This window comes from Dendrobium catenatum, unplaced genomic scaffold (assembly GCF_001605985.2).
Source record: "Dendrobium catenatum unplaced genomic scaffold, ASM160598v2 original_scaffold_12804, whole genome shotgun sequence".
Taxonomy (NCBI): domain Eukaryota; kingdom Viridiplantae; phylum Streptophyta; class Magnoliopsida; order Asparagales; family Orchidaceae; genus Dendrobium; species Dendrobium catenatum.
In genome coordinates, this window is record NW_021331264.1 from 126,326 (window position 1) to 136,574 (window position 10,249).

General features: G+C 34.1%; 1 protein-coding gene across 4 annotated transcripts in view; it reads left to right on the top strand.

The window, feature by feature from the left end:
- The first annotated feature begins 270 nt into the window (after positions 1 to 270).
- LOC110100374 (probable leucine-rich repeat receptor-like serine/threonine-protein kinase At3g14840) overlaps positions 271 to 10,249 on the top strand; it is a 61,252-nt gene continuing 51,273 nt past the window's right edge. For 2 of the 4 annotated variants that reach the window (XM_028691558.1, XM_020827831.2), the window contains exons 1-13: positions 271 to 581; positions 957 to 1,131; positions 1,831 to 1,902; positions 1,989 to 2,057; positions 2,149 to 2,220; positions 2,310 to 2,381; positions 2,483 to 2,554; positions 2,637 to 2,708; positions 2,803 to 2,874; positions 3,005 to 3,073; positions 3,167 to 3,238; positions 8,491 to 8,553; positions 8,639 to 8,704. In XM_028691558.1, coding sequence (XP_028547391.1) covers positions 488 to 581; positions 957 to 1,131; positions 1,831 to 1,902; positions 1,989 to 2,057; positions 2,149 to 2,220; positions 2,310 to 2,381; positions 2,483 to 2,554; positions 2,637 to 2,708; positions 2,803 to 2,874; positions 3,005 to 3,073; positions 3,167 to 3,238; positions 8,491 to 8,553; positions 8,639 to 8,704 — 1,040 coding nt within the window. In that variant the 5' untranslated portion in view covers positions 271 to 487. Of the gene's footprint in view, positions 647 to 956; positions 1,132 to 1,830; positions 1,903 to 1,988; positions 2,058 to 2,148; positions 2,221 to 2,309; positions 2,382 to 2,482; positions 2,555 to 2,636; positions 2,709 to 2,802; positions 2,875 to 3,004; positions 3,074 to 3,166; positions 3,239 to 8,490; positions 8,554 to 8,638; positions 8,705 to 10,249 lie in introns of all 4 variants that reach the window. The other 2 variants (XM_028691559.1, XM_020827834.2) reach the window with 2 other exon arrangements.

The following is a 10,249-nucleotide window of genomic DNA, read 5'->3' on the forward strand; positions in this document are numbered from 1 at the left end:
ATTAATTTATGGTTGCACGCCGTCCGAATTGCCAATGCGGTTGACGCGCTGCACATCCTCACTCACCAATGTAAATTTCATTAGTGATTAAATAGGATTAAGATAAATATAATTGTGCTGAGTGCTGGCAAGACAAACCGAGTAAAAAAGAGTTTTTCTTAAATTAGGGAATAGGGATGGCCGAAAATTTACAGAATAAGTACGGTAAATTTTTTTTTGGAAACATTAGGGGATTTTTTTTTTTGCATCGACTGAGTATAAGCGAAGAGTGACTTGTGGGTCGTGGCTCCTGAGCAGCAAAGCCGTTAGTTTCATCCGCGATATAAGGTCTTTGATGGCGGCTTACTTGCATGACGGCGACACGGAAATACGCTGTCTTGTTTCCGTCGGCGGTTGACAAGTATAAGCTGGCTACCCTGATTTCCCTTAGAGCCTCAGAGAGAAGACCAGACTCAGAAAAATCATCTGAAGATATTCTGAGGTGGAGATGCGCTCAAAAAAACTATGTTTTTCTCTTTTAATGATCTCTTCGTTGATCCCTGTGGCATTATCTGTGTCCAGCCTCCTGCCTCAGGACGAGAGTAAGGGCTTTCTTCCGCTTAGCTGAGCTATATTTGCTTTTCAGACACGACAATTACGAAAGATTGTAATTTGTTTCTTCTTATCATACTAGACCCGCATATCAATTGCTTGAAAGAATGCCCACAAGTAGTTAGTAAAATTTTCTATCTGGAAAGCTGAGTTTTTTTTTTTTTTTTTAAAGATGATATGTAATCATTTTCCTTTAACTAGATCTTTGTTTCAGGGTTTTCTGTAGTTTTCAGGAAGCATTATTTGAAACTCCTGCTGATTTTGTTTTATTTTTAGTTTCACCATGGAAGAATATTTTCAAGATAATTTATTTTGATCGATAGTGATTTATCTGGCTCTTGTTTCCTTTTCTTTTATTTGCTCAGTTGAAACCCTAAAACGCATCGCTGCGGTTTTGAAGAAAACAGATTGGAACTTCAGTGTGGATCCGTGCAGTCAGCAAGCTGGCTGGGTAACTCATAATGCTCCTAGTGGATTTGAGAACAGCGTCTGGTGCAATAATTGCACTAATAATGGAAGCATCTGCCATGTGACAAGCATGTGAGTTTGGATATTTTTTACTATTAACTGCTTATAGTAAACTGATTGTTATATTTCTTCTTTTCCTGAGTGTGCATGCATCTTTTCCTTTCTGACCATTGTGATTTCAGTTTTAGATAAGTAAATGAACGTTCTTGTTCGTGAAAGAAGAAATCCATAAACCATCTTAGTTGTTTAATCCCCACTTCTACCCATGGATATGCTTGTCACCTTATCTCTGTCATAGTGATGGCCATTTGTCTTTGTGATAGATTTGTGAGAACATGAGAAGAAATCAAGCTTGTCTCATAAGTTTTATGGATTCAGTGAAGTAAGGTTTAGTGAATATTTATGATGGATCAGTTGATTTGATTGTGAGGGAATTAAGACGTTTCCTAATCAAGAGGGAGATGTTTAGGAAGGTTCTTAATCAAAGGGAATTAATTAGAAGATGTTTCCTAATTGAAGATTTGGGGGCTGATTTGGAGGGGATCAATTAGGAATACAAGTGTTTCCTATCATTTTAACATTGATAATTTTGGATCTTAGGAAAACATTTATTGAGTATTATGTTCTAAATGAAGCTTTATCATTCAAGCTCTCATTGTTTCCCAAAATTGATTTCATTTTTCTCCTTTATTTATAAATAAATCTATGTTATATGGAAGATATTAACTGCAAAAGAGCTTATTGATTATTTATTTCGTTTTGTACTTGCAGTGTACTCAAGTCCCAAAATCTTGTGGGTACCCTACCAAGTGAAATGGCCTCACTTCCTTTTCTCCAAGAAATGTATGCCTCTTTAAAGGATTATTCTTGGAACAGTCTAAATAACCTTTGTCTAAAAATTTACCTACTGGAACTCATATTTTGTGCAGTGATCTCACCCGCAACTTCCTGAGTGGTACAATACCTGATGAATGGGCAGTTCTTCCTCTAGTAAATTTGTAGGTCAACAGTTTAGTACTTAAAGATGAATTCATATATGCAGGAACTTGGTTGATATTTTGTTGATTGATCATGAAATTTATAATGCAGTTCACTTCTTGGTAATAGTGTTTCGGGGCAAATTCCGTCATGGATTGGAAACATAACAACACTTCAAAATCTGTAACTTGATATTAATTATACTCTTTGCTCCTTTTAACTCTTCTTAGCCTACGAGTTCATGACTAATTATTCTAACCTCATTTGGCCAGGGCACTAGAAGCAAATCAATTTACAGGATCTCTTCCAAAGGAGCTGGGTTATCTTCAGAACTTACAAAAAATGTGAGGCTTCTCAATATTATTTACCCCTCTTCCCTTAATTTAGTTCATATCAAATTCATATTCAGGTGTAGATTTTATCAATTAATTCCCTAATTCTCCAGGCAGTTCTCTGCAAATGCATTTACTGGAGAGTTGCCAGCCACTTTTGCTAACCTCTCAAACTTGGTATACTTGTAAGTAATAAATTTTTATATGGATTGTAAACTATTTTAATTCCGATAGATCGGCAATTATTGGGAGAAAATTGTATTGCAGTATGATTGCCAGTAACAACTTCACAGGAAATATACCACAGTTCCTTCAAAATTGGTCACAGATTCAAAGAATGTTAGCATTCTCTCTTTATTCAATTAAATGCATGTTTTAGCATTATAGAATGAATTATAATTAACCAATCCTCTATAAACTTTGTGGATTGCAGAGATCTTCAAGCAAGTGGTCTTAAAGGACCTATTCCTACTGGAATGCCACTTTTAAAGAACTTAATTGACTTGTAAACAAGGATTCTCTTATACATTATTATACATGCATTATGTGAATATATTTCACCTTACTTGACATAACACAGATATAGAACCTTTTGGCATACTTTAAATGATACTTTTACTGTCTACTCTTTGCAGGCGAATCAGTGATATTACTGGAAACTCTACTTTTCCACAGCTGGAGGGTATGCAACAGATGACATACCTGTAAGCTTTTTGTTTCTTTAGTTTTTTCTTGTTGTAGAGCTTATATATTTTTTTGTTTTTGAGGGAATATTATTCTGTACTATGATGATGCAGAACCTTAAGGAACTGTGGTATAGTTGGAGAGATACCTCCTTTCATCGGAGCCTTTTTGAATCTCAAGCGCTTGTAAGTTGAGTATTTTGGAATTGGGAAAAAGATGTTTTGCAAATATTTTTCTTTCGTATCTAGCCCAAAAAAATTTGAATAGTATCAATTTAACTGTTGACTCTTTGCAGCACAATTTAGTTAAGCATTAGGTTATGGCATTAGATAATGCAATACGATGTTAATCTCTCAAATTTTGTGCTACTGCTTTAATAGATAGTTGTATTATATTCTGAAAATTTTTCCAGTCATGTTGCGCTCATCGGCCCTTCTAGCAAATCCATATATGATTTTCCGTCCAATTTAAACCATAAAAGTGAGCTAGCTATGTACATTGTATGCAACTATTGGGCTGTTAGCACAAATTTTAGGAGACTTATTTCTGTCTTTAATCTGAAAGTGAAAAAGAAAGATGTTTAGGAGAGAGAGAAATGAGACGGATGAAAGATCTTATCTAGTTGGGTGCTTGTTCATTGTCTTAAGAGAAAATACCTTGACTATTTTTATCTATTATCATTGTGACATTACTATCTTATACATTTGGTTCTTTATATTATGTACATACGGTTATTTATAGTGAGTATTGATGTAGAACGGGAGCGGCTAGCCACTTAAAGTATGAATTTAATTTTCAGATTTTAATTAGGAGGGATTTGGAATTTGAAATTTAAATTTAACTCCAAAGGGGAAGGGGAATTAATGGAGAGAGGGAGATATGAGGGAGAAGGGGGGGGGGGGGGGGGGGTGGACCGCATGCATGAATTTGGGGAGTGGATTGGTGGAGTTAATGCTCTCCTAATATTAAATTTCAATTTTAGAAAGAGAGATAATCAATACCATTTAATTTGAAATTGATTTGGATTGATTTAAGAGATTTTCTAATTTAACACTAGATATTTTTGGAAAGAATTTGAAATTTGAATTTGAATTCAAATCAGATTGATTCTCTTTCTAAAATTATCTAGAATATTTTAGGAAAGTAGGTCATCAAAGCGAGATTGGCTCCAATCAAGAGAAAGAGGGGGAGGGAAGGGGTGTCTAGGTTCAATGTATTTAGGTTAGAGATTAATTAATCTATCAATTTCAGATTTGATTAATTAATAGGATGAGGGAAGTTCCAAAATTAAAATAATTAATTAGGCTTTGAAATTCAAATTGGATTAATTTGAATTTAAATTACTTTACAAATTAATGATAATCTAATTAAGGAAAGAGGGGGTTTTGGAGGGAATTTAAACTTCCTAAATCATGATTCTAAATTAGGAAAAGGGTAATTAAATCATATCTAATTTAAGATCAAATTAGACTTAATTTTAGAACTTTCCTAAGTTAGCTTAGTTAATTTTAGGAAAATATTTGAAATTCAAATAGATTTCCTTTCCAAATTGATAAGACTTATTTTAGGAAAGGAATTAAGGATGGTTTGAATTTTGAAATTCAAAATTTAGTGGGCCTTTGGAGGTGATTTAAAGGTTTGCCAAATGGGGAATCTTAAATTAGGAAGAAGTATTTAAATCAAATCCTATTTTAATTTGAAATAGGTTTGATTGAAATACTTTCCTAAAATAAGATAACTAATTTAGGAAAGGATGTGAAATTTAAATTCATTTGAATTTAAATTCAAAAGCTCTCCAAAATTAAAATAAATCCCAAAAGGAAAGAAGGAAACTAGGACGAGAGGGCCAAGGAATGTGGCGGCTTGGTGGAGAAGGTGGCGATTTGGTGGGGTTTTAGGGTGGAGATGGAGAGGTGATCGGAGGTTGGAAGAAGGGGATGGTGGTGGCCGATGGGTGAAAAGGAAAGGGGGTGGGTGGCCGGTGGTGGGGAAAAGGATGGGAGGTAGAAAGCTGACAACTAGGGGAAGATTTAGCCGACGATTAAAGGAGAAGGTGGCGAGGGATTAAAGAAAGAAAATAAACTGCGAGTCTCGGACTCTTCCGAAGATTGACGGGTGATGCGTTGCCCTTAACCAAGGGACTTCAAGCCACGAGCCCGGACTGATCCTGTGGCTGGTGGAAACTACGATTCCCACTATAGGGATTCTCACTAACGTCCTCCCAAGGGACAAAAGTGCAGAACAAAATTTTATTAAAACTCTATCATACCATTACGCTAGCAAAAGTCTATATATATATATATATATATAGGCCTCAGAAATAAAAGAAACTAAAATAAGACGATTATGCCCTTAGGGCTTACATAAGATTAAACCCTTAAGGGTAAAAATGGAAAATGCATAATTAAAATAAAAATTACAAATAAAATTTAAGATAACATAGGACGATTACGACCGTCGATCTTCAGCTCCTCCTCGGATAGGCATGGATCATTGGATTTCCGCATCAAGTATTGGCCGGGACATTATTCTCATTCAACACTCTGTTTCATCATCATCATTGATCATTAGCCTTAAACCCACTATTTGGGGTGAATTTTATGAATCCCATTTTACATTCATTTGTGTTAAGCGATGCTAAATCTATTCAATGCACATTTAAGTGACATTGATTCATAAATCTTACTTCAATGTTGAGGATGTGAAAGTAAATCTCGTAAAGAAATAAACAAGAAAAAATAGAATGCAACGAAAAGTAAATGACACTAGGATTTAAGTGAGAATATCTGAAATTAAGAAAAAATCACGGAGCCACACCACACCAAGAAATTCACTATGAAAATTGGGAGAAATAAATACAGATCTATCTTCTCACTCGCTCTCTTCTTGCTTCTCTTTTCTCTTACACAATTCTCACCCACTAAACAAAAGAGAAAAGCCTCTATGCATACCACAAAGGGACGCCACCCTTGAGAAAAATGAGAAAGCAAACTGTCCAGTCTACCTCGTAGCGCTGCGGCGCCAATTTGGAGCATTGCAGTGCTTAATGCCTTTTCTTCAGTCCGCCTAACAGCGTTGCGACGTTCCGCTCTCAATCTTTTCTCCCAACAAATTTTTGTAGAGCTGAGGCGCTAGGGTACACAGCGGCGCTCGGGTACACTTGAACCCAAGCAAGGTGAGGACCCCCTCCCCCTCGCTCCCAAGCGAGTACGAGAAACTGAGTTGAGGTCAGTTCTAACAGTATAATCCAATTGATCAACCCAATCAGATTTCACATAGAACTAACATGTAACACTCAGAAAAATTGTATATCATACTTAATTTTTATTCTAGTAATCTCAAGCTTTCTTTCTCCAAAAATATTCCTTCATAGTTCATATATTCTAACTTCCAACTTATTCTTTAATCTTTATAGGTCCACCAATCATAGTTTTCAGCTACAAACTACGTAAACCATGATAAGATATGCATTCAATTGGTTTGGTCCATTTGACTTATTGGATTGACTAAAACAATAATTTTCAATTCTTCACTCATGGAAACAAATCCACTTGAATTTCGATCCATAAATGAACTGAATCAGACCACCAAAATTTGGTTAGGACAAAACCAAACTTCATTGAATATAGATTTTGAACTATCTTTCAGAAAATGAATAACCCAAAAGCCAAAATATAGTCCATAAATTATATTTTAATATGATTTTTTTATTTTTTTCTATTGGTTTATTTGTTATAGTCCATAAACTTCATCGCTTATTAGTTTTGAACCTTAAGATGAAGGGGCATAATATAAAAAATAAAGTAAAATATTGCTTTATGATTAGATGTAGGCATTTAAAAATATTATCACAAATATGTTTGAGAGGAAGATTTTAGATCTTAAGATTTTGTTTGTGCATGAGGAATTTATTATCATGTGAGAAAAAGTAGCTACTGATATTAATAATGTTGCAAAAGATGTGCTTATAGTATCAAAGAGAAAAACACCTATTAGTAAAAATAGTTGATGGAGGAATCAAAATGTGCAAAAAAAGATTAAAAATAAGAAATTTTGTTATAAAAATGTGTTTAGATGTAAAAACTCGAATGGTTTGAAAAGATATAAATAGGCCTTTAAGGAGTCTAAGAAAGCAATATGCAATGCAAAGATTTTAGTTTTTAATAATTTATATAATAGATTAGATAATAAGGAGGACGAAAGATATATGTATAAGTTAGCCAAATAAAGAGATATGAGTAGTGAGGATTTAATTCAAGTGAAGTGCATTAAGGAATATCAAAAAATATTTTTATTAGAAGAGGATATTCAACAAAGGTAGATGAGAAGTGAAGATTGTGAGAATATGATTAACTTTAGTAACCTTAGCACCCTAAATAAAAATATTTTTTTTTCGACGTATTAGTAAAACCGAAGTTAAAAAGGCTTTAAAGAAAATGAAGTGTGGAAAAGTGTTGGACCTAATGATATTCCAATAGAGGTGTGAAAATGCTTAGGAGATGAATGAATTCTTGGTTTACTAAACTTTTTTATGTTATTTTGAAGACTAAAAAGATGCTAGATGAGTGGAGAATGAGTGTGTTGATTCTTATTTTTATGAGTAAAGATGGTGCTCATGATTGTGCTGATTATAGAGGAATTAAATTAATGCGTCATACTTTAAAACTATAGGAAAGAGTTATGGAGCATAGGTTACATCGTGATACTAATATCTCTTGAAATAAATTTGGATTCTTGCTGTGTAGGTCTACTATGGAAGCTATTCATTTATTGAGAGGGTTGGTGGAGAAGTTTACAGAGAATAAGGAGGATCTACATATGATATTTATTGATTTAGACAAAGCATATGATAAAGTTTTAAGAGAAGTGCTATGGAGAGTTCTAGAAAAGAAAGGAGTTAATCATGCTTATATTCAAGTCATTAGGGATATGTATGCATGAGCTGTTACTTGTGTTCAAACACAAGGTGGTTTGACCAAGTATTTTCCTATTTCAGTTGGAGTACATCAATGATCAGCTTTAGGCCCATATCTTTTTGCTTTAGTCATTGATGTTCTCACTAGACATTTGCAAGAGGATGTACCATGGTGTATGTTTTTGCAATGATATTCTTCTTTTTGATAAGGCTATAGGACTTGAAGTAAAACTTAAATTATGGCAGTCAACCTTATATTCTAAAGGTTTTTGTTTGAGAAGATCTAAAATCGAATACATGCTGTGTAATTTTAGTAGTAATAGATCTAGTGGTGGGATTGTGACTTTGGGTGATCAAGTCATTAAAAAGATTACATGCTTTAGATATCTTGGGTCTATTGTTCTAAGTGATGGTGAAATAGATGGGATAGAAATTTTTCTAAAAAAATTTATTAAACGTTTCTTTTAGATATCACTGTGTTGGAACTTATGTTTTCATGTTCTTTTGTCATTTTTATTCCAGGGATTTGACCTACAACATGTTATCTGGGATAATTCCATCAAGCTTGCTTCATACCAACTTTATGTATGCCATCTTAACAGTTAAAACTCACTTGTCTTGAGTTATGAAGTAATTTCTTCTTCGTATTAAACTGCTTTTTGCTTTGCAGATTTCTAACCAGCAATAATCTGTCTGGCCCTGTTCCTGACTGGATGCTTACCAGCAAAAATAACATGTATAATTGTATTACCAAATTCTTGATGATTGTAATATTGCATTCTCCAATGCTACTACAAGTCCCTTGTTATGTAGATGTTCATTTGAAGCACTCGCTATCTTTTCTTTTCACAGCAATTATTATCAATATTTATGGTTTTCGTGTTTTCTTTTTTTCATTAACATATGACATCATGAGGAGCTTAATTCCAGTATGCTAGTGCGTTCATGTGGAAGATAGGATTATATTATTCTTTCTTCACTGGGCTATGCTTGAGGCAAAGGCCTGGTACTTTGCTTGGCCTATAGTCGCAAGATGATATTGCGATCTAATGCTTTATGCAAAATATACCCCTAAGCTTGTTTAGCATACAATGCAAGAAAGGAAATAATTAATAGGTAACGCTGATTTTATATCAAATCAATGAGGACTACTAAGTAAACTGAAAAAAGATAGAGATAATGGGAAAAAATAAAGGAGAAAAGCAAATAATTAAATCAGCAAGAGAATATTTGTGCTTCAAGATGGAAATCCATGATAACAAATAGGAGGTTTATGTACATGCCACCAAAATCTTCCAGGTTTACAAACGTAACATCTAGATTTTTAAAATGAAATATCGATCCCTTATACTTGTGTGTGCTAAGATCAAATAATTGAGAATTTGGTGAAAGTGTATAATATTGGTTGCTGTTTTGTTGTAAGAACCGAACTTGGTTGGTTCAATTCAACTGACCTGTCATTGAAATAGGCGGACGAGTGCAGGAATAGAACCATGCTCGAGCGCAGTTTGCGTGCGTGCGTGCGGCTTCTGACGAGATCGATTCGTGGATTTAAGACAGGGAACATGTTTGGGAGTGAAAAAGAGTGACTCCTCACATGAGATATCTTCATTTCACTTATCCAGTGAAGCCAAACAAATGAAAGTTCCTGTCGAGAGAAGTGGTTGAGAGCAAGAAAAATGAATAAAGTATGTTATCGATCTTTGTATATTTTGGTGAAATTTCTTCTGTAAATTTAATCTAATAAAGAGAAAATATCTCTTTTGAGAGCAGAGGAAGACATTGGAGGTGGAAGAGATCAAATTTAGAGTTTAAATTTTTTTTATCTCTGACAACGTGGAAGGAGAAGAATACAAGTAAAGCAAATCTTGTTTGACAGTGAATGAGGAGAAGAAAATTATTGAGTTTAGTTTCTTTGATTTAAAAGAATTTTTTTTTTAATGCTAGAGAGGAAGATGGATATAATAGTGGAGATTGTGGAGGATTTATATTTATTCAATATTATGTCATATCATTCAATAAGAAACTTCTCTTTGAAATTACTGAAGTAAATTTAGAGATTCCTAGCCAAATCTAAAGTAGAACGAGAAGAAAACTGCTGTTTTCAGCAGAGGACAGCAGCCAAACACAGGAAAACAGCGAGAAATTGCGAGAAAACTGAGAGAAAACTCAAGAAGAAACTTGGATTCCACTAGATAATGAATAAAATAGCAAAGATACAATTGATCCTCAATTCGAGAGGAGGATCAATCTCTCCCAAATCTCTAGACGCCGCTAGAGC